General features: G+C 47.4%; 1 protein-coding gene across 1 annotated transcript in view; it reads right to left on the bottom strand.

The window, feature by feature from the left end:
- The window catches only part of B4GALNT3 (beta-1,4-N-acetyl-galactosaminyltransferase 3), a 65916-nt gene that overhangs the window by 17802 nt on the left and 23218 nt on the right, over positions 1–24896 (bottom strand). The window contains exons 2-3 of the mRNA XM_059816755.1: positions 5598–5701; positions 4866–4943 (exon numbers count right to left, since the gene is read on the bottom strand). Of these exons, the coding sequence (XP_059672738.1) occupies positions 4866–4943; positions 5598–5701 (182 nt within the window). The remainder of the gene's footprint in view (positions 1–4865; positions 4944–5597; positions 5702–24896) is intronic.

The raw sequence follows: 24896 nt of genomic DNA, 5'->3' as shown, positions 1-24896 counted from the left end.
AGAGATGGTCCCTGAGATTTCTAGCCTGACATCCCTGTCTCCAAAGCCTTTACAAAGCCACCTGAGAGGAGATTCTGGCAGGAGCTAATGAGATCGCTTTGCTTTCCTGCGCTCACAGCTATTAGAAATAATTAACTGGTAAATAATAAGCATTTCTTCCATGTAGTTTCAGAGTCTTTTCTAAAGCAACAGATTTTCTCCTGAGCTACAGCAGCCTAACTTACTCTCTGCTTCCTCTGAAAGGGAAAAGAAGAACATTATTGACAGATTAAGTGCTGGCTGTCCAAAGCACTGCTCTGGGAGTGAAAACTGAACTAGGCTTTTATTTTAGGCCCCCACAAGTCATCAGTGCAGCAGCTGTTTTGAAACCCTATCACCTCTGTCCCTTCAACTGAACTCACGGCTGCCCATTGCAGGCAGCTGAGAAATTCCTCCATTCGCTATTTGGGTCCCCTCTGGAACACGCAGTGAAAAACTCCTGCTTGGGGCTTTTGCAGATTGCAGCCACGGATAAATGGCACCATCATTCCCACATCATGCACACAGCTCCTGAGAAACATTGATGGACTTTTTAAAACACGGCTACTGAGTTTGACTTCCCAGCTTGTAACTACCTAGTCCTGGTTTTCAAAGACCTGGAAATTCAGGACCTGGTAAGCAACAAGTTAAGTTCCCCTTCTCCCCTTAAAAACATCTGCTTTGAAAATTTTGGATAGACTGACTTGGCTAGAATCAGAAATAGAAGCCAAGAGTCTGGGTCTTAAATGGGAGCTGGTATTAGGCAGTCTGTGCCTTCCCATTTAGAGGGCCCCTCCTGCCCCTCGCCTTCCTCCCCATCACAACACCACCTGGCAGCTGCTTATCTCCACCCTGCTGAAATAGTAGCATTGCACGAACCCAGCTCAGACCCAAAACGGGCACAGGTCATGCATCAAGGGCACCGTCAGCATGGCATGAGTATGCTCAGGAGCGCGTACGCAAAAGCTGTTCTTCCCAAGGAGGTCTGGGCAGGCTGATACCCTCCTGAGCACAATGCTATGGACGCAAAGCGATAGCGCTGCCCGAGGGAAGGGAGAGCTGAACCTTAACAAGTGCAGGGAGGTGAGATCTGGGACAGGCCCTTGCTTCCGTGCTGACACAGCAGCCTCCACGGCTTCAGGAGCGCGGCTGGGCTCCGAGCCCCAGCACCGACCCTTCCCGCTGAGCGTGCTGAATTAACACCCGCCTGCAGCCCTGGGTTTGTATAAAGAGACTTTGGTATTTCCTCTTCCTTCTAGCGAGGAATCTTAGATTATCAGCCCCTCCTAGGAAAAGACCATAAAGGAGGGTCAGGCACACAGAGAGCACAGACCTTTCTTCCTAGCCCATACCCTATCACATCAAAATCACCCAGGGGGGTGGCACCACAAACCCAGCAGCTCCTCCCGAGCAAGGAGCCCCAGGGAAGGCGAAGCAGCAGCAGAGGCCAGGGCTATGGCAAGCAGCAAAGCCGGGAGGATTGCAGCAGCGGAGACACAACCTGCTGCACTGTAACTGGAGCAGGATGGAGAAGAGAGGTCTTTCCTAATTTAATCCCAGGCGGCTTTGGCATCAAGGAGGCAAATCAGCTGCATAGCTGCGTGCAGCCCAGGGAATGCACAGCACTGGGCATGATAAACGGGGCACAGAGAGAGCCTGAGCCAGGGAAGAAAGGCGACATTGTGCTGCCAACTGGAAACTCCTGAGTATATAAGACTCTTCTGTCTCTGCAGAGCGGCCGCGGCCCCTCCTCTTGCCTGGCCCAGCTCCCCTGACTGGGTGACATTCAGCAGCCAGCAGCTGGGCTTCGCTGCAAGCTTTGCTGCGCCGGGCACTTGCGGGAATCCATCAAGACAAGTTAGCAACAAAGTCCCCCCTGTCCCACCCAGCCCTGACACCCGATGGGCATGAGCAGGCAAGGAAGGGATGTGGGCAGGGACAGAGCGAGCAGCAACAGCTTTGTCTTTTAGTCCTCTAAGGAAAGGATGTTTCCTCTTAGGACAGGTTTGGTAGCAGGAGGATGCCCTAGCACAATGCTCTGGTTTCGTGCAGCACCTGTGCACCTATGCAGGCGCTGCCTGCAGGAGGCTGTGCTCCTGCACATCCCTCACACCTCCTTCCAGTGAGAAGGAAGTCCTGAGGCTGTGCAGACATGAAGGGGGAAGACATTTTAAATGCCCCCCAGCGCTGCCCAGACTTTTCTCTTCTCAGAGCTGAACAGAGGCTTTTGCAGAGGTAAATGAGAACGATCAGGCTAACTAGGCGCATTTCTGAAAATCCTTCCCCCACACCTACGGCAGTGCCAAATGGTGACACTCACGGTCCCACAGCACAGGTTTACCCTGGCGATAGCTAGGCACCTTTCTGAATTTCTGAAACAAAACACCCCACATCTCTCCAGCCTGAGGAGGCAGTGGGTGACGCTAGGAGCTGGGACTTCGCTCTGATGCCTGGAAGGGACAGTGAGGGTAGGGATCATGTGCCTGGGCACCTTGAGGAACCCAGCAGTGAGGCTGAACCCTGCTTTCCCCCATATGCAGGGCATAACTTCATTAGAGATTTCCTACGTGCACACTTTCCCACCACATTATCCAAGGCTGAAGACTTAAACCACTGATTTCATCTCTTGAAACTGAAAAAGGAAAATTGAAACCTGTCCTTTTTGGTGATGCTGGCTGCCAGCTCACTCACCCTGCAACCTTGTTAATTATTTATGTTTGTCAGGAATACACCTCTCTATTCAAACAAAGCCCAGCTTCCCAACCTGTGGGAGGCAACCTGCTGCCCCTTGCCCCAGGAATCAGGCCACAATTAAGTTCTTAGAGATGCTGCAGGGAGGGCACAATGGGATCATAGACCCTGGGTAATTAATTTGGGCAGAGTTACAAGAAAACTTAATCCTCAGGCCAGGAGAAATTTCAGCCAGTGGTTAAGAGGACAGCAAGCAGCTCTTTATAGAGCTGTGCCCATGAATCCCTCTCCATCTCCTGCAGCTGGTACTGGTGAACCACTGGCCTCTGCAGTCAGGGTGGCTCTGCTGACCCTCTGGGTACAGACAGTGCTGCAGCGAAGGCAGAAAATTTTGCCTTATAGAGACAAAGAGAAAACTGGTGAAGGAAGCAGGTACTTCACAGGAGCAGTGTTAGAGAGCAGGGCTGAGTGAGTGGGGCAAGGCCACCCAAACCAGCTCCCCAGTCTGGTATCTGTAGATACCCTAGGACTCAAAGTCTTCTTGTGGCACACCTGCTGCACACCACCTGACACAGGGCACAGCCGGGGACTCAGGCACCCACAAACTCCCAACACAGCCAATCTGAGGCAACAGCCCTGCTACCTGGCAGAGCTCTCCTCCCCAACAGGGAGCAGTGTAGGACAAGGCAGGAGGCATGCAGCACCTTTCCAGGTGTGGGGCCATCCCACACAACACACCTCAAGTCCTACCCCTTCCCCTTGGCCAGAACACCTTTCTGCTCACTCCCTCCTTGGCAGCACCACACTGGGGCAGCAGGTTTGCAGGCTGGTGGGTGCCCTGCCCAGTGCCGCAGCACACAAGGGCACGAAGTCACCCCACCAGCAGAGCAGAAGGCTTTGCAGATCAGCCCTGTGCTAAACACACACCTTTGCCCAAGCCACAGTGCGCACCCCACCAGTTGCATTTCCAACCTAGTAAAGGCTCATTGCACACCACAGCCAGCAGGTTTTAAGACTAATGTGCTTTTGGGAAATCACCAGGGAGGAGATCAGAGACATTGGATGACACCTCAGAGAAGCCAGGGGTGCCACGCAAAACCTGTATCGCCCAGTGCGGTGGGAGAGAGGAGCAGTAAAAGCTCTGTGTCATCCCTGTGTGCAGCAGCAGTCCTGGCCCTGACATCCCACTAGCTCTTCACCAGCAGCTGCTCACCTGGGAGGCAGCCCTGCATGCACACTGCCTGCAAGGCCCTGCGGCCAGAGGAAGCCCCCAGGCTCCAGCTGGGACCGGCACTCACCGGAGCGGATGAAACAGAACAGATCAATGGTCTGGTCTGGTTCTGGGCACTGGAGGGTGACTGGTGCTGGCTGCTTCCAGGAAAGCTTTAGCTTATGCCACGAGGACATAAACTGCTCAGTGCAACGGCGGGAGGGAGGCACTTCCCCTCCACCAGCCGGTGATTGTGCAGGTCTCTAATCCCTTTGAGGAATTTAGTGAGCTGACTCCATTAGCCCAATGCCCCCTGGCTGGTGTCCCTCTCATTGTCAGCAAGTTGCATTGCTCCCTTATCTGAAGAGGAATGAGATAAGAAAGAGATAAGGGGAGAGGAGAGGAAAGAAGAAACGGAAAGAATAAACAAGGCATGAAGGAAACAAAGGGAATGTTTGCCCCAGTCTTCAAGGGTCACCAGAGAAGGTATCTGTTCATCAGGAGTGTCACTGAAGTGGAGAAATCTCTATGTATGACACACAGGAGTTGGAGAGCAAGTAAATGCCAGAGCAAGAGCAGAGCGTGACGCTTCTGCGTACCACAGCTGTCTATTTGCTTGTTGAATGCTTGGCCCTACACACTCCCAGCCCTGAATAAACTTCACCTTTCAGGGAGGTAGTGGACTGCCTGCTCTCAAGGATTTATGGGTAGGTGCTTGGTGCCTTGATGGCTGGGGTAGATGCCAAATTATCAGGAATCTGGACACTCCTGTCTTTCCAGATGATTACTCAGGTCTGTAAGTGTCATTAAGCCAGGAGGGGGTGATAGGGAATGGACTTCTAATGAAGCAAATGAATTTCCAGGCAGAGGTCCCTGCTTTCCGGTCTTGCTGCACAGCTCTCTAGCTACAGCTCCCTCACGCAATACGATGGAGAAAGGCGCCCACCTCCGGCATCCAGGGGACAGGGTTGTCCACAGTCGCATAATTCGATTTATTCCTCGCATCTTTTTGCAGCTCTTGGTTCTGAAATACAAGTAGAGGAAAGTCAAAATAACCTAATAAATGACCCAGCACTGACACCTACACAAGATGGCTCAAGAACATGTGAGAAAAAAGCAAGTTCCCAAGCTTCCTTTCCAAAGGACAGGACGGCTATCACTGCCGTAGTGGGGTGAAAATGCTCTCTGACTTTTTTGACAACAAATTTCCATGGTGAGCTACTGAGGGGAAAGGATACTGGCCCTTTATAACTGTTTGCTAGCACAGAGCTAAAACTTCGGTCATTCTCCCTTTTTTATTTTGGCCCATCCTTGTTTCAAAAGGTCCAAGCAATAGTTCTTCCAACGCTTCCTTCAGGCAACAGCAACAAGATGTGCTTCATTAGAGAGCTACAAACTCTCTCCTGACCTTTCATTTCTGCTTCCATCTTGCTTAGTGCTACCTTCCTGTACCACATACCCAGCCAGCTTCAGCCCACCGCTGCGGCTTAGTACTTCTAAAATAACTTAATTGACTACAGTGGAATCATTGTACATTCACATTGCTGTGAGTCAGCTCAGATTTTGCCCTGTGGCATGCTCTCTTTCCTGTGTGAAGAGAGAGCTGTCTCTTGGGGCCAGCATCAGAAAGGAAGGTCTGCCCTTCTAAACATTCAGAAGACATCCCAAGCCTCCTCACCTGGTGTCCCAGCTTCTGCGGATAGTAAAACTGAAGGCTTGGGTCCCCACCTGGGACATTCGTGTCTGCCAGAGCCTTAGCCAACTCCCTCCAGCTTTCGTATCCTGCGCAGAGGAAACAGAAAGAGATGTCAGAGTACAGGCTAAAAAAAGAAGCTGCAGCAGCTACCAGAATAAACTGGTCCTTTTCAAGGTTGAGAAACCTCTAACACTGTGGAACGATACAGCAGAGACCAGGAGTTGTTTACATTACTCAGAGTTGGCAGACCGACACAGAGAGAGAAATTGCCTTTGTCTTTCTTAAAAGCTCTTCCCTCCTTATTAATTTGTTATATTAAAGATTCATCATAGTTCTAAAATACATGTCAGAGATTTCATTAATCACCACAGGACTGGGAACCTCTTTGTAGATCCCTCAGATAATCCCATGGGTCAAACTACAGAATATAAATTTTTTTTAACTAGCAAACCCAAAGAAAAATATGTAAGACAATAACCAGATTACTAATTAGTTTAACCATCAAAAGAATATTATTCTGAATGCGCCTATTTGCACTATAAAAGCTTTCAATCTTCTTTTCTTGAAGGAAATTATGGCAAAGAATGCACCTGATGGGACATTCAGCTGTAATGCCTAAAATATTAGCAGTGATGCGGTTAAGGACGTCCCTGTTGAAGTGAAGTCAGCCTCCAGGTTCAAGGCAACTTCATTTGACACCCCTTCCCCTCCCAGACTGCTCGATCCAGGAGCCAAGATCATTCTTTGTTTCCTTCTACAACTCCGTTGGCCTCCTGAGTTTAGGAGGGACAAAGATGAGCAGATGTAGCATAACCTTGTAGCGCTCCGTAACCACCATCCATATCACTAACAAGACAGGGCTGGTGAGCAGAGTTCATGGCTCCCAGCAGTGTTATGGTGGCTCACGCTATCTGGTTTTCAGATCTGCTAAATATTTTGGCAATGAGTCAGTAACTGCCAGCAGCTCAGCGCTGTGCCCACACCGCACGACAGCTTAATTGTGAAGAGCACAAGTGCCAAAACCTCTGTGAGCACTTGCTTCTCCCAGGCTGGTGGTGGACCAGCTCAATATCCACGTACCAGGGAGCAGACCCAGACTCTTTGCCCATTTTCTTTAAAAATGGAAATCATCCTCAAAGCTCTAGGAGGTCCAGAGAAGTTGGCTGCCTTGGTATGTAAAGGGAACCATCCCGAGAGCTTCAAGCCTGAGCATTGAGATGAATGGTCTGAGCCCTTTGCACTGGCCCTGCAGCCAGAAGTGGCCGGGACGTGCTCTGAGCGGGCAGCACAGCCCACTGCTGGGGAAACTTCTAACTTTACTGTCTTCTTCACCCTACCCACCCATCCCAGCAGCACAGGAGACACACTGTGGCTTAAGTAGGAGCATGCTCCATCAGTTTGCTTCAGAGGAGGCATTTACAAGCCACATGACTTAGGTCAGTTCTAAAACATCTCTGAGCTATGTAGAGGCCAAGGCAAACCTAAAACTACCCCAGGAACTAGAATTCACAAATGACCCTTTCACAGATCCTCCTCCCTGGCTGTGCTAAGCTCTTGGCCTGTTATTGCACCTACAAACAGGGTTGCAAAATTCTGTCTCTACTTGCTCCTGAATCCGGGTGCTGCAGAGTCTGGCAGAGGTGAGCACAAAGTGAAGACGTTGAAGCTGCCTCCTATGATGTGGTGAAAAAAACAGGACAACTCATGAAAAGAAAGTGCAAGAGATATGGAAAATGTGAAAGCAAGTAGTCAGAAATGCAACTGAGAAACAAGATTCAGAGGCAACTAGGGTGTCCTGCTTTCCTGACATGAGTGTTAGCTTACATGTGTGGGTTTCATTCAGGCCCTGTTAGATGCTGAACAGCCACAAATTTCTGATCTAGGTCTTCCCACTCCCAGATTCTGATCTGAAGCTATGGGTTTAATTATTAAAAATACCAACATTGATATTTATCTTCTGCAGAAGATTTTTCAGTCAGACACTCCAGGCGAGTAATCTACTGATTAATGCAGCTAAGCACATCTCGTGCTTCAGGGACTGACTGTCATGGGAAAGGAGAAATTCCTGTGCTTTCACATAAAATAACGCACAACTGGTTCAGAGCAACAAGGCAGGAACCACTGTTTCTGAATGTCCTGCAGCTGGACACATGGCCCCACTTACAATGGGACTGAAACAGACTTTGTAGTTCACATGAAATTCAGCACTCACTACTTCGAGGGCTCGTTGTACTCGTGGGAGATGGGAGCACGCTTTTTTCCAGAGGAGAGAGCTAGAAGAGTGGGACTGGCTAAATAAGAAAGGAACCAAGTAAAACAGGAATAAAATAAAAAAACAGGAATAAAATAAAAAAACAGGGATAAAAGTCGGTTCACTCCTGGAGATTCACTGAGGGAGGACACCAACAGAAGCAGATTTTTTTCTTTTGTGTGGAAGAGAGATTATTTGGTTTCCCTGTTAAACTCAGGACTTCACTGCTTTGAGAAATAAGCTCAGGACAAAGCGTCAGGAACCAGCCTCTCCTGGGAAGAAGATGCTGGCCGCCACAGCCGGCTGCCCCGGCTGCTCCACCACGGCAACTCCCGGGCTCGTCTGCACTTCGGTTCCTGCGCACGGCTGGCACGGAGCCCGCCTCCCAGCAAACACAGAAGCCTGACTGCACACAAGTGCCAAGGGCTGACATTTCTCTGACCCTTGGAAAAGAGAAGAAAGGGGGACAATTCTCTGTGTTGTACAAATATTTACCTAACACTTACATCAGCCAAACACAGAAGAGACAAAATAGCTAGGAATTAATCTGGAGGTAGTGATTTCCTTGCTGGGTAGTTTGTACTTTGGCAGGCTAATTCCCCAACATGGTAGGAAATGATTTTCAGAAAATAATAGCATAAACACTCCCCTCAGAGAAAGTTCTTGGCGCTCCAGTTCCTCTCCAGAAGACTGGCTTTTCCCTAGGGATCTCCGTGGGTCACCCCTGGAGAAGAACCTGGCTTTGCCTGTGTGTTCCTCACTAGGAGGAGGGAAGGAGCTACAGAAAAGAGACAGAGCTCCTCCAGCCTCCTGTAGCCAGAAGACCCGCTGAGGCCAACTGCTGACTGAGGACACAGGGAAGGTTTTCTCCCCAGCATATGTTACAGGATTCAAGATACTGCCTTGCAGGTATCCCCTCCTGCGAGACAGCTGGAGAGCAAAGTCCTGCGGCTACATCCACTGCTCTGTCTCAAAAGCAGCAGAGCGAGGTGGTCTACCAGAGGTTCAGCCCATCCTCAAGCTCTCCATGAGCACTGCTCAGCAGCCCAGCTGGCTAGAGTACTTTCTTGATGGCTATTTAAAGTCAACAAGAATACGCCTAGAAAAAAGCAGTGGGCAGGAACTAAAATACCTCAGCAAACACTTCAGTATTACTGAGAGGGAATGCCAGAACTATTAGCTTTGATGGTTTTGCTCCAGCCCCTCTACAAAACCAGTTCTGGTTAGGATGAGAAAAGGCAAAAAAACTGTAAAGGCAGAAATCAAAGGCTTGGGAAGAGCCTGTCCCACAGCCAGGTGAATAGCTGAAGATGTTGGGCCAGGCTTTGTTGCCATTAGCCTGTCAGACAGATGCACCAGCCAGCTCCTGGCCTTTCTCCTTCTGGGCATCACTTCCCAAAGCACTTCCCATAGCACACTGGTTGTTTTCCAAGGCTATTTTTTTACCCCAAACACCTCCAAAGAAGGCAACCCTGATGCAGGCACAGCTTGCCAGAAGCAGCAGCCAGCCTTGCTGCCACATACTCCCCCTCCTTGGCATCAGGACCAGCTTCCCCAAGGACACAAAGGATGGTTCAGGGCAGTGATTCACCCAAAAATCCAGCCCAGAGGAAAGAAAGGCACATGGTTTTCTGCTGGGCCAGCCAGCAGAGCCGAGCTGGCTGCTGGCCACGCAAGCACCACAGCAGACTCCCAGGGAGGGGGATGCCACTGTAGCCAGGGTAGAGCAGCACGCACGCTTCCAGCGACCTGCAGTTATACCATGCGCAGTGTGACGTCAGACCTGCCCCTTCACCATCCCTGCCTGCGACAGTGCAGCTGGCTTCAGAGCACGGTGGTCGGGGAGATTTGTATGATTTTGTGCCAAGAGGGACCTGATGAGCAAGGAGATGTTCTCAAAGGCACTGTGGAAGGGCAGAAAGGCAGACAGATTCATGGTAATGACAGGGCTTTTGCGCAAAGCGCACCCGAATTGTGGTTTTTTATCCTCACTCCAACCTCCAGGACATTCTCACAGAATCACAGAATCATTAAGGTTGAAAAAGACCTGCAAGATCATCAAGTCCAACCATCAACCCAACACCACCATGCCCACTAAACCATGTCCCACGATGCCTCGTCCACACGTTCCTTGAACACCTCCAGTGATGGTGACTCCACCACTTCCCTGGGCAGCTTATTCCAGTGTCTCACCACTCTCTCAGTAAAGAAATTTGTCCTAATATCCAGCCTGAACCTCCCCTGGCGCAACTTGAGGCCATTTCCTCTTGTCTTATCACTTGTCACTTGGGAGAAGAGACCAACACCCACCTCTCTGCAACCCACTTTCAGGTAGTTGTAGAGACCAACAAGGTCTCCCCTCAGCCTCCTCTTCTCCAGACTGAACAACCCCAGCTCCCTCAGCCACTCCTCATAAGACTTGTGCTCCAGACCCCTCACCAGCTTCGTTGCCCTTCTCTGGACACGCTCCAGCACCTCAATGCCCTTCTTGTAGTGAGGGGCCCAACACTGAACACAGGATTCGAGGTGCGGCCTCACCAGGGCCGAGTACAGGGGCACGATCACCTCCCTACTCCTGCTGGCCACACTATTTCTGATACAGGCCAGGATGCCGTTGGCCTTCTTGGCCACCTGGGCACACTGCTGGCTCATATTCAGCTGGCTGTCGATCAACACCTCGAGGTCTTTTTCTGCAGGGCAGCTTTCCAGCCACTCATCCCCAAGCCTGTAGCGTTGCATGGGGTTGTTGTGACCCGAGTGCAGGACCTGGAACTTGGCCTTATCAAACCTCATACAGCCAGACACTTGGCCTACCTCCCTTCTACAAGCAGAGATCCACCTTTCTTTGTACTTTTGTGCACCGGTGGTCCAAGGTTCAAGCCTCATAGGGATCAGCCACCGCCCAGAAACGTGGAGGTGGTTCTTCTTCAGAGAAAAGGGGTCCTTTTTCTTCCTATTCCCCTCAGGCAGGCTGGCAGCTGTCTGCTGAGGGCCCCAGTGCCCACTGGGGCTGAGCCTCAGCTGCCCCTCTGGATCTGAGATGGGAAGCCCTCAGGACTTGAGCTTGCTTCTGGAAATAGAGGCAGGTGGACTCAAAGAAAAGGAAAAGAGGCTGAAGAGGAGGCTGAGACAGGTGCTGCATCCTACAGCAGAAACCCCCACAAGAGGCAGCCGGTCCGGAGCCAGTTGCCTACAGGGCCAGTGGACCAACTGTTAAGGGACAGAAAAGCTGTAACAAGAGGAAATAAGATGAAGATGTCTCTTGCCTTGGGTCTGGTCAGGGCCCACAGCCATGTCTGCCTCTTCTCAGCTATGGTTTTTACTGCTCTCAGGTTAAAAGTCAGCAAAGGAAGCTGCAGGAACAGCAAGTAGAGATGGGGAGATCTCATCCAGCAGTTATGACTCTGCCAGAGCAATGCACTTGAAGCCCAGCTCAAGAGGGAAGAAAAAAAAAAAAATTAAAAAAGCAGAAGGCCACAGCCAGAGATAACAGATAGCAGTACCCGGGGAGCTATCAGGCCTCGGGGCAGAAGCGTGACCAGAGCTGCTCTGTCTGTTCGGAGATTAGATCCATCAAGTCACTGTCTGTGCCCCTGGCCCCAGCCAGCACTCGACGTTTCAATCAGCCTGTGAAGGTACCTGGCAATTGCGCATGGGGGAAATCCCAGACCCACTCAGGTGATCAGCTTCCCCTCTAAAGGATGAGATTTGATTACTCTGCTGTTGTTAACTGCTGCTTACATAGCTGCAAATGATATTAATGCCCACATGCTATCCAGCCCTTTTGTAACCCTGCTAAATGATTTCACTCAGCAGCCTCAGGGAACAGTAGGTCCACGGGTTAGTTTGCAGAAAAAAAACATTTTCCTTCTGATCCAAGATCGTCCTCCTCCTCTTTTGTGCAGGACAGAGCAAGAAAAAACTGGCAGGTGTGAAGCAGGGTTTTGTTCTTCATTACCCGACAGACCCTTCAATATGGCATGATGTTTTAACCCTCTCTTGGACAGTCTTACTTCTCCTCTTGATATTTTTCAACTTGCTGTTAACCCACAGGACTTCAATGTCATTTGAGATCTTTCCCAGTATTATTCCTGGCTGAACAGGTATGCAGGTGTGGTATCCAATACCCCCAAATATTACCATTAGGTGCCTTGCAAACATACTAGTCCAAAAGATGCTGGGGAAGGCTGCTTGAAACTGAACGTGACATAGGAGCTCAAGTCAGGGAGCTATTTGCAGTCTCTCACATACACATGCATCAAGCCTCCTTCCCCGAACACAAACCTCAACTATACCACCTGCCCCAGTTACTCTCATTTAGATTATACCCCACTCACATAGGCAGTGCACTGGGAGTGCTTTCACGCCGCCACATGACACTGGGTGTCATAGACAGTGAGGTTGTGGTCCAGCAACCAAATACTTCTGGCCAGTGAGATCATGGGGACAAGCTGCCACGCTGTGCTGTGCACCCCAGGCAGCATGGTTTCGTGGCTGCAGCCTGATAGTGGCCATCTCCTTGTCACCTGGACAAGGCAGCACTGTGTCATGCTCGGGGGAAGAGCGTATTTAGAGTCTGACATGCCTTTCACGCACTCTGTCCAGAACAAACCCCTACTGCTAGTGCCACGCTGCAGGGGAAGCAACACCCACCTCCTGGTCTACCACACACACATGTATGCAGCTCCATGACACCAAGCGTACAAAGCATAAAGATGAGGTGTAAACTGACCTCCTAAAAACAGAGATGTGGAGGAAGGATAAAGTGAAAAGAAACAGCCAATGGTTTCTGGCCATAAGGGTGACTGAAGGTTAGGTCAAGTCATGAATCACAGACAGGGCACCAGAGAAGCTACCAAAACTATCATTCAAGGGTAGAGCTGGGCCAAGAGAGTCTCTCTGGTTACTTATTTAAGTCAGTCAAAGGCATAAGCAGAAAAGAGTAAACTCCTTGCCCTCCGATCACAATCAGAACAACACTCTTGGAGTTAAAAGGATTCAAGAAGTTAAGAAACCTGGTGTTACAGAGGGAGCCCTACAAACCTTTCCATTTCTGGTTAGCGCAGAACCCTGCAAATATGATTGCTTACCTCCTCCAGGGATAAATCACAAGTTAGAGACCGTGTGTGCAGACATAAATTACTCCATTCTTCCTCCAGTTACAACTCTGATTCATTGCTTTGTGAAACTGCATGGCTTTGCTGTGAGTTTGCAGGCTTTGCTGTGAGTTTGAAAACTCTGACAGTAAGTTGCAGAACATTAAAAGTACATCAATATGACAAAGGAAAAGGCAGAGCACTGCACTCAGGAATCAGAGAAAAATGAGCAGATGTAACTACCTAGGGCACTCATGCAGTCTTACTTCCAGACTCACCCACCAAATAATACCTTGCTGCTGTTGCCCTCTAGGTATAGGAAATGTATTTCATACAGGAAGGGAGGAACTGATAAGCAATGGCTAGGGCACTAACCTGTTTTGTGGAAGATAAAATTCAAATCTTGCTTCTGCCACTAAAATTTTCCATTGCCCTAGTTAAATCATGAAATCCACCTATGCCACAAGATTATCTGGCAAATATTGCCTGCCTTCTGAAAGCTCAACGAGGATATGCCTGTGGAGATACATTGCTGGATTTGAGTAAGAAAGCCCATAATGTTGCTGCTGGTTGCACTATCGTTCAAAATTATGGGGCTAAGCTTGTAGGTCAGCTCCAGAAATGCCTCTGTTTCAACCTAGTGTGTGCTAGAGTAAAACAATTGCAAACTATTGTTTATCTGCACTTGCCAAGCTGAAGGCAGAGGAAGTTCAGGAGCCGACACCAGCATGGAAGGGCGGCTACGACCTGCAGCCAGCTGAGGTGCCCAGCCACAGAGGGCAGCTTTGGCTGCCCAGCTGTAATCCCCTGCCTGGGGCAATTACAGCCAACAGGGGCCCTGAGCAAAGGAGACATGTCCTCTCCTGCCCATCCAAACCTCTCCGGCCATGCAACTTAATGCCTCCTCATCTTCCTCTCTTCCACCTCTGCTAAATTGTGCTAAGCGGCCCTTAAGGATTAGATTGGGGAAGAGGAAAGACCAGGGCAGGAGGCAACACTTACTCAAATGAAGCCTGAGAAGAAGAGCACCTACTGCTGCTTTTAGGAACATAAGACCATGATTTTGGCACTTCTAACTTCCACAGCAAAGGGGGGAGAAATGCTTTCTATTCTGCTACTATTTCGCAGTAATCCACGGATCATCTTAACCACACAAAACGCATGTAGAAGCTTTTAAATAATAAAATATGTTTTCAACATTATGGCCATAATAGCTGTGCAGTTAAAATCATTAACTGCTGGCAAGTTCAACTCTTTAATTTATAGAACGCTTGGCAGTTGTCCTGCAATTAGGGTGTGCTTATCCCCAACATGTTGAGCTGCACGCAGTCTGACTCTGTATCTGCCTCATCGTAAGATACAGCCATCAAAAGCAAACAGTCTCTCACTTTTTACATTCTTCATGCAGAGCAATAGATTTCTCTAAACAGCCACAGCCGGTGTTAAAAAGAGCTGCTTCCCGTCATACCAAGATTAAGGGTATTTGAGTAGTTCACATCATGGTATTGCGCTTACCAAGCCAGGTTTTTGCCAGTCACTGTCTTTAAAACATGGGATTTGCATCAAAGCATTTACTGATGGGAGATCAAGATGTTTGGCTTGCTTGAACTACAATACTTGTAGCGCTTGGAAGAACTGGCAGGTTGACAGAAAGGCACAGAATCAGGTGTTGATACAAGTCTAAGTTTTCATTTTTACTCCTGCTTTTAAGATCAAAATAATTTGCTACTTTGTGGACTCCAGTTTCATGCTTTGCTTTTTTTCCCCCACTCTTTTTTTGGGTAAACAGTAATGTCTGACATTATTTTTGGAACAAAAATACCTTTAATCCTGGAACATCCACATGGGTTTCTACCAGTTCACTCCCAGTGACCACATCCTCAACTGCTGACTCACTCTGCAACCCTGCCTTTTTTTTACTTAAATAAAAATAAAATAACAACTTCAAAAATTCCTAGCTGGCCCTCAAGGTGACTTTAGCAAGAAAAGCAGATGTTCCACCTGGTTATGATCACTGAAAGTGGTATTCCTGGCACTCTCCCCTTCATCTGGAGGCACCGGTGAAACCATGCCCTTAGAGACACCAGAGGCAATAAAGGCCTGTTCTACTGTGGTAACAAGTTAATTAAAACTAACGTTTGCCTCCATATATCACCAGCTCAGTGCAGCAAATCATACGCACTGTGCTCGGAGACAGACCTGGGAGGCTGCCTGCCCACTTTTATTCGTATGTACAGCATCACCATTAACAGCAGTAAGGACTTCTTGCAAAAAGAAGCATGTTTCTAAATGCTTTCAACCATGAACCGATCTGTTGCTTTGATGTCCATGGTATCTGAATAAACGCAATGAAGGCAACATATGTATGCGGCTTCCTTCCCCTGAGCACAGGGAGATACCTGCAAAAACAAATAAAGAAAGAAAATGGCAATTCTATGCTCAGCAGTCTTTGACATCTGTTTTTCTTTTTGCAACAAGACTGTGCCCAAGAAAGTTCAACAAGGTCATCCACGCAGCTTTCAGAAAGCTTTGGTAAGTGCATTTTTCTCAACTGATCCAAACACTGCAGCACACAGACTGCTCAAAGAGCTTTCCAAGAGACTTTTTTTATACAGGAGCTGTCTAGGACATGAAGCCGAACATCAACTGTATAATAGACCTTCAATTCAGCATTTGTTACCGCTTTACCGAACATAGCTAATGCATTATTTCTTTTATCTTGGGTGGGGATTTTCCTAAAGACTCAACAGCTTGCCACTTCCATGTAGATGCAGCATTCCCAAAATAACCTGCTTCCAGCTTGATTTTCAGTCAAGTTCTGTGGAACTTTGTGCTGTAGAAAACGTCATCCACTGCTTCCATGAAAAAAAACCCATACCTTATTTATTTCTCTACTTGCCGTTTCTATTTGCCATTTTGCTTAAAGCTGCTGTAGCAATTTTCTTCCCCTGAATTCCCCTCAAAGGCAGTAATTCACTCCCACTGAAATGTATTGTTTCCACAGTCTCTGTGAGCATTGCGACAAAATTACTACCCTACACTATCGGTTTCAGTGGTGACTGGAGGCAGCCTAGGGACGAGACTAAAGGAAGAGAGGAATTAAGATAAAGAACAGGCTGGACAAACATCGGCCAGAAACGGTGCAGGTAGGGTTGACCCAACCTCGAGGCAAGGAATCGAGCTAAACCCACAGTCTTGAAGGCCACTCCAGAAATACGGTATGATTTGTTGAAATTATTTTCATTTGCCGATGTTCTTGAGGGTAGCAGAATGACTGGTCTTCCCAGGGCTCTGCGTGGGATGCCCTGCTCTGACACCAAACAAAGCCCTGAAGACAGAGAGACCCCTAAATGTGGGACAACACAACAGTTATCTGACAGCTATGCTGAGGAGGAACAAAAGCAGGCGTACTGATAAATATCAGAAACCAGAGAAATATAACAAGTCTTCCAAATAGCAAAGAAGAACTGACAGTACAGTGCTTGCAGTACTGCTTTGGTGTTGCTTTCTAGGTACGTCAGATTAGAAACAATTTGATGACTGAATTTTGAGTCAGATGAAGTCCTTCTATTAACGTTAATGGGTTTTGGATGAGGCTCTAAAACTACTCCAAGAATTTCAGGAACTTGGATGCAATCCCTGTGTACAAGTTTACTTCCACGATTCTGATTCAAAATTCAAAACTACAGCTTCTGGTTCAGGTTTGCATATGATCAAATGTTGATTAAAATGGCAGCAAAAAGCAACTGGAATTTCAGGATATTCTTCAAGAACGTCTGAAATTTCTCATCAGATGCTGACAACATCAAATCTAAGCCCAAAGCTTCATTTGGCCTCTAACCCTAAACGCCAGCCTTCATCTCTCTTTGTGGAGGAACTGTGCATGCGCCTCTCAACCCAACACCACCATCTCTATTTAGCAAAGGTGCGATTTGTAACACTGATTTCCTCTGAATCATCATCAAATACCAACTGCTAGTTAGGGCAGACAAACATGCAAGATGGACTAATGGTTTGATATGTTACGGAAAATCCTATACACCTATGTCTTAAAGACCGTATCAAGCCTCTGAGTACTAAGGGGGCAAGAGCACGCTTGAGCTCCTCCACAAGACAGGCTCAAAATTCACATGGACGAAAGAAGCCGCCAGTCCTCCCTTCGGGCATCCTGCCTCTGAGCAAACGTATGCCGTGCAATGGGAAAAGCTGCAAAGCACAGACGCTTGCTTCTGGGCTGGCTTTATTTACACAACAGGGGTTGCTACGGGGAAGAATCAGGATTGTGTAAACTCTCTTTACAGAGCTCTTGACCAATGACATAATTCCAAAATACCAACTTCTGAAATGTTGTTTCTCTTCTTTCTTGACTAAATCCTATGTCAATGTCCTGCTTTGGGTCTCAAACCAGCCTGTGCAACACACTTGACAAAAATTACTAAGAAAGTGGGAAGCAGGAGGAGTTCACAGAAACCACTCTTTTGTCCCAGAGGAAACATACCTGGAGCCATTCACAAGCTGAGATGCAGCTGAACTTTTTGGAGCCCAGACTGCAGGGGCCAGCCAAACGCTGCTGCGGGGCCCCCCTTCTCCACAAGCAACCCCTGCCACTAGCAGGCATTCCTGAGGGCTTCCGGGAGGTGATCCTTCACCCAGAAGGAGACGGCCAGGTTAGCTGCCTTGGAGCTGGGCCAGTGTGCCTTACAGAGCTATCCTGTTTCAGTGGAATATTTAACTGTGCTACAGCGTTCTACCAGAGCATTAAAATCACCCTGCCAACTGCTTGAAGTGGCTTGCGAGGACTGATTGCAAAATTATCGTTTTCTTTCCAACACATTGGAAATTTCCGTATGTCAAGGAAGAGGGGTTCTTACTGCCCAGCACTCACCCAGCAAGTGCCTAATGAACTTAAGGACAAATGAAACCATAACAACTGTCCAATCCGCCTCTTGTGTAATTCAGTACAGGAAACTCGCCAGTAATTCCTGCACTGGCTCCAGAATAAATATGCAATGAAAATGCCATCTGACACTGGTTATTTACATGCTGACCTGAAATTTCATCCAAACTCTGTTCTCAACCTCTTTGCTAAGTTTTACTGACCTTTTCCACAGGCTCATGGTGTGATTCCTACTGAGCTCCACTGACTGTTCAATTTCATTCCCCTTCCGTGATGGTATGAGTGTACTGCCTTATACAACTTAACCACATATGTCAGAATACCCATTTCTAGCATGTTCTGCCAAAACTGAAGGCGAGTGAAAGCAGCTGGCCTCTCTACTGCATTTTGCCAAAGGAGTAGTTGTTCATCATCTGTCCTTTGTGTGCCTCTGACCCCAGTAACTCACAAAGTTCCAGGTTTTACACAGTTAGGAGGGCATCAGACCTCAGCTCTGGTGCCCTGAAACACTACAGTACAGTTTATATGCCACACACTGTTTTATGGGAAAAGTTCTTAACGTGGTGTCTCCTGGGATGGAGATGAGGACTGTGTGTGCCTGTGACCTCCCAGGCTCCACAATATCCCAGGGCAGTCCATTCTTGATTACTCTTTCAATCTATTTTTTCTGCATGCTAGTACAAAAACACAGAATCGCTGAGGTTGGAAGGCACCTCTGGAAATCATCTAGTCTAAACCCCTGCTCAGAGCAGGGTCACCAACCCAGAGCAGGTTGCGCAGGGCTACATCCAGTCAGGTGTTGAGTACCTCCAAGGACAGAGAATCTACAGTTTCTCTTAGCAACCTGTTCTAATGTCTGACCACCTTTACAGTAAAAAAAAGCTTTTCTTATGTTTAAATGGAATTTCCTCTGGCTTGCTTTGCACCCATTGCCACCTGTCCTTTCCCTAGATGCCACTGAGAAGAGTCTGTCTCCTTATTTCTTACTCCCTCCCATCAGGTATTTATACACATGGATAAGATCTCCCTGAGCCTTCTCCTCTCCAGGCTGAACAGCTCCAGCTCTCTCAGCCTCTCCTTGTATGTCATATGCTCCAGTTTTGTAATCATCTTCATGGCCCTTGGCAGGACTCACTCCAGTGTGTCCATGTCTCTCATCTGGGGAGCCCAGAACTGGACACAGTGGGCTGAGCAGTGTGGAAGGATCATCTCCCTCAATCTGACCTAATGCATGTTCAACTTGTTGTCCAAGAGGACCCCAAGGTCCTTTCCTGCAAAGCTGCCTGTACCAGGGCATGGGGTTATTCTTCTGTTCCCTAAGACTGTCTCCCATGGGATTCTTTAAAGCAGGTCCCTGAACATGGCAAAGTCTGCTCTCCTGAAGTCCAGGGCTGTTATTTGCCTTGTTCCAAGTTAACTCCAAGTCTGTTCACCACACAAGGCAAAAACCATTTGTGAAAGTAGTTTTAAACCAGCCAGTCATCTAAATACATTGATAGCTCTGAACCCCAAAAGCTTACAACTTCACTGCTTTTGAAAAATCTGTCCGTAAGTACCTTGGAAGCAGAAGTCTCAAGGGAAAGTGCTGGGATTTGAGCCAAGCCACACATGTGCCTTTTTAGAACCCAAGCTAAAATAGCAATACAATTAACTACTTCACAGTTTGCAAAATCACTGTGAGCCTTCCTCTGTCTTTCTGTGCTCTCCACCTCCCCATTAGAAATCCACCTTCTCCACAGCAAGTTTCAAGTCTATGATCAAAAATCTTTGTGATCCTGAAAAATGAGAATGGAGGGGCAAAAGAGAAGAGACTGAATGCTAGAAGGAATAATGAGAGGTCTTGTAAGCTAAGTTCATTATTCATGTCCCTACTGTATTAATGATATAACAATTTTTTCATTCAAATAAAGCAACCACAGAATAATATCCTGGCTACCACATCAGCATTTCACAGGATTGAGAAAACTTGGAGCAGAACCTAAATCCTGTTTGCTGCAGGATGTTAGGGCTTTGTCTATTATATTTTATAATACACGTAACTGCCACTGTTAGACACGCTCTTCTACTTGGAGAATTGATGCCAAATGATGCAACGGGATTGTCAGCAGCCTATTGTCTGGGAGCTTATCCATCCAAAAAAGTCCTGCTGTGATGCAATATGCTAACAGGTGAACTGTCAACAAATAAAATTCCTCACCTCTGCCAGGTTAATTTCTTTGCTGCTCTGCCCTGGGTCTCGGCGACAGTTAAGCCAGGAGGAAGACCTGGCGTAGCGCATGAAATGGAGACAGCACCATTTCAGAACAGCCCAACAAGGCTCCCATCCACCTTCGCCCTTTTAGCTGACACCAAGAATGACACTCACACAACATATATCACACACTTGATTGATCACACACTTGATCACACACTGCTTTTAAAGACCTGGACTGCTTGACTGAATTTTATCATGCTCTTTTTGCAATACTGACTGAAATATTAGGTGTTCGTTCAGCACTGGTTTTGACATCTCATCACTGCGAAGGCTGGGCTTTCACCCTATCTGAAAAGCAGCTGTGTTGATGTTTGAAAATTCAGTAATCCTAATGGCAACACTGATGAAGTACCAGGACAAACATTGTGAAGAGTAAATATGAAATGAGTACAAGCCGTTACTGCACCACTGTCAATAGGGACGTGTTAGCCCACAAATGCAACTGTATTCACACAGTTGGTGAAATTTGGGCATGTCCTGGATGCCGGCGTGCTCTCCTTGACTGTTCTTTAGTCACCATTTGATAGTGAGAATAACACAAATCTGTTTGCTTCCCAAGAGTACTGGAGGGCTCGATTATTTCACTTTCTAAACCACCAAAAATGACAAGAATGGAGAATCTGATTCACAGGGTCTGCGCACTCAGGCTCACACGGACTTGTTACAGAAATGCTGCTGGTCCTATCAGAAAAATCAGGCCCCTAGGCACTCTGATCCTCATTAGAAATAAGAAAAAATGCTTTCTAGTGAAAGAAAAAAATTTTCTCATCTAGGAATCTCTGCATCTCTCCAGCTCTGAAGCTGGCAAAGTAAGCCTCACTGGATTTAACTTCAAATGCTTATAACTTTGCATAATTGGGAAATGTCAGAGTAACATTTTTTATGCATCTTTGCCTATCATCAAAAGCATGATTGTCACAAAACCAGATCAGACACACAGCATGTCCCAGACCCTTGGTGAAATCTGGTCGCTAAAGCATTCAGCTGCTGTAAGTGACCCTTGCAGAGGGATGCCCTTTATGAACATCTCTAACTATTTTGGGCTGTCTCAAATAAAAGAAGAGTTTAATCAGCAACTTTATCCCTGCTACAGACTGTTAAAGAAAGTTACAAAACACATGTGGAGCATGCATAATTTTCCACTGAACTCTACAGAAATTTTTAGGATGCTTCTAAATCTGAATCCCATAGCTAACCCTGGAAACTCCTACAGGTCTTCTTCATAAAACCTGAGTTCACTTATGCTAGCAATGTGGTAGGGTCTCTGTATAGGCAAGCTCTCACCCAGCAACAGCTCAAATGACAGGAGAGACACCCCAGGCATAACACTATATTTAAATTAGTAGCAAACAGGAAACATCACAGAAGAGAAAACAAATCATGGGGGTTTTCTACCAAATCTGCAATAACACGATGACTGTCCAGTTTCTCCCATCCCTTCTCAGTCGGCCTCCCCATGCTTTTTATTTAATTTCTTTCCCCGTCATTCCCTTGCCCTCTCAGACTCTTCCAGCCTCTGACAGTTTTTGGGGAGCACCCAGACCTTCCCATCTCCCAGTGACCCTCCCAAGACTCGTCCTTCAAGTTCTCTCATGTTTCCTGGTGAGCTGTCTCCTCTTTCATCAGCTGCCTACAAGTCCTGCCTCAGTCTTACAGCACTGGAAAGAAACTCAACCCAATAGAATTAATAAATGATAGCTAGTTCCTCCTCTCCCTTTCATCTCCTCTTCTCTGGCTGTAAGCAATCCGCCTGCTGCCGAGGCAATGAGCAAGCACCCACCCAGGCCAGGCTGTGGTGCTGCCACATCAAGCCCCAGGGCTGACTCCAGGCCAGGTCACCATCTGAGCAGGTTGGTGAGCAAGCCAAGACATTGCTTTCCTCAGCTGCCCCAGCCTCCTGCCCGCACCTTGGGTGGAGACCTGATGGGTCCAGCTTGAGGGACAACAAGGGCTCCCATCCAGCCCAGAATCCCCTGGAGAACACCTCCACCAAGGGGGCTTCCCCAGCAGCCCCTCACGCCATCAGAGCTTGAGGCACCATCGCATTTCATCTAGAGGCCGCGGACAGCCTGTGCCTCCGTGATAGCCCCCAAGAAATCAGCTGCCGCTCTCTGGTCCTTCCCTGCTCAGTGCCAAAGGCTGTTCTCATGAAAACCCATTAGACTTCACAACCCTTCCCTCACCCTGGGGCAAAGCTAAGAAAACAAGCAATGATGAGATAGAGAAAAGAATAATTGTCATATGAGAAAAATTTATAAGCTATTCTTCCCACCCAGAACTTCCCCATCTCAGACGTGAGAAAAGTACCAATTGAACTGTTCCAGCAGACTCCCAGAGCTCCAGCAAGGGCTGGGTGCGACAGACACCAAATGGCCCTGCTGACGCCTGACTGCTACAAGGGCCAGGGGGAACCCTTAGTCCTAATGTCCTTATGGTGTAGGGTCACACTTCTTACAGCAAAGGAAGTCCTTTCTCCTTCCCAGCCTGACAAGATGTAGCACTGAACTCAAATGGATTGGTGGGAGCAGGATTTGGGGAGGCACCGGTACTTGCGAACCTGAGATGGAAGACGAAATCCCTGGTGAAATCCCAACTGCTTCAACACTGCGAGCAAGGCAGGAGCCTTTGTGGAGCACACTTGCCCAGCGACCCGATGTACAGGCTTTAATCGGGCCCCATGAGACACCCACAATTACAGTCAAAGAAGTGATACAGTATCCCACATTTTCTCTCTTCTAATAGTTTGCTCCAGTTTGCTCAGTTTTTAAGTCAAAAGGATGTTTTCTAACCGATGCTGCTGCAAACAACAAGCTAAATAAACAAGCCAGGTTATTTTTTGCTTTTTAAAAAAAACCACCACCCACCAGGGATCTTGCCCAAATGGTCAAAACTGCCCAGCTGCTCATTTGTGTGCACAGCTGTATACAATTTGTATGGAGCTGTACAGCTATAGGAGAGGAAGGAACAGAGCAAAACCAAGTTGCCACAACCAGCAACATTAATAAGATTCTTTTTACCACTCATCTTACCAGTAATTAAGGTAGCTTTCTCCCAGGTTTCTGGGCGATTGAACCACCCTGGAAGAATCAACCCCAACATATTTTCAACCCATGTTTTTTTTGAAAGCGCCAATTTTTAATTCACTTCTTACAAGCATTCACAACAGGCCTGGATCATCAAAGAGCTAGCCTTAGCCAAATCAGGAGGAAAAAAAAAAAAAGCAATGCCCATGCAATGAACTGTTGCTAAACAACAAATACATGTGAGGAGATTTTGATCTGCTCCTGGAAGTTCCACGAGTAAACACACAAAAGTGAAACAAATATGGTAGACTATTTATTGCAATTTCTTCACTCAACTCTAAGAGCTTCTGCCAGAAATACAGTTTCTGTGCATGGAACAGAAACCGCAGAGGCCCGCCTAGGGCTACTCAGCACGCAGATGTGGTCCAAACTTACTGAATGCTGCTGGTTTCAATTAGGGACCAGAGTTGGTGCTTTAACTCTGCCTTACAAAAAAAGGTCTCTCTGAAAAGGCGCAGTGTATGCACAGTACCTCCCTGTGCAGGAAATAAAAGCCTTATGTAGGAATTTAGTAATTAGCAGATCAGACCATTGGTTCATCCCATCAGATAATCTACCTTTGACCAGTGGCCAACATCTAATGTTTAAAAGGCAGAAGAAAACAACCTTCAAAAGTACCTTTAGGAGGGAAAAAAAAAAGTCCTCATGACCTATGCAAACAGTCAGCTCATGCCCTGCAGCACAAATTGTGATTACTCTTCTCTTACCACGCGTAGTTGCAAGTGTTATTATTAGTCATAAAATTATCCAACCCTTGAAAAAAAATAATCCAGACATGCCACTTGCATCATTGGTTCCTGCAGCATTGAATTAACTATGCTGAAATTACCCAGCACATACACGATAGACTTATTTATACAAATAATGCTTTTTAATTTAATGGCGTAACTCCCTTATGCTATGGGGCAGAAGGAAACCAAGAGACTGATTCCATTTCTACAGACCCTTTGAATTCTGCCGTAAGATCGGCTTTAACCCTTCTCTTTTCATGGCCAGGAAAAAAAAAAGATAGATAGATAGATAGATAGATAGATAGATAGATAGATAGATATCTTACACAAGTAAATCCTGTCACAAGTAAATCTTTTCTGCCTCAGCTACCTTTGCTGTTCCTTCCCCTTGGTCCTTCTCAGACCTCATGATAGCCCTGAGCACTGAAGCACACAGAGCTAGCTGCTCTGCTCCAGATGGAGATATCCGGGTTCAAGGGAACGTCGGAGCTCAGTTGTGCCTGTTTATGTTCTCTTCCATTTTTAAAACAAAGCTGCTCTGGACCACGTTGGCTTCAAACCAATGGGAGCCCTTCCACTGGCTTCTGTGGGCTTAGATCCAGCCCTTGGCCCTCACTCTACTTACGTTTTGATTAGCTGCAACAGGCAAGGCAGACAGCTTTGTTGCTCAGCCAATTTTTACCACGCAGCCTAGTGAGTAACTCCTGGGCCGCTCACCCTCCTGAGCAGCCCCCTGCATGACAATTTTTGAAAGAGGTTTGCTTGGATTTTTCCGTTTCAGGTAAACAGTGTCTGGTTTCACAGTGGCCTTTCCAGACAAGTCCAGTAACTCAGAGGAGTCCAGTTATGCAGATGAAGGATGTATTGGTTTGACCATATCAAATCTCATACTAGCCTGACTTTAATTAGCTCCTTATGGCCTGGTTTTGATCTCGGAAACACTGTGGTGAATCTGGAGTAATCCCCTGG

The sequence above is a fragment of the Gavia stellata genome, chromosome 4, assembly GCF_030936135.1.
Source record: "Gavia stellata isolate bGavSte3 chromosome 4, bGavSte3.hap2, whole genome shotgun sequence".
In the NCBI taxonomy this organism is placed as follows: domain Eukaryota; kingdom Metazoa; phylum Chordata; class Aves; order Gaviiformes; family Gaviidae; genus Gavia; species Gavia stellata.
The sequence above is the reverse complement of the archived record's forward strand: the minus strand, read 5'-3'. Positions and strand labels throughout refer to the sequence as shown.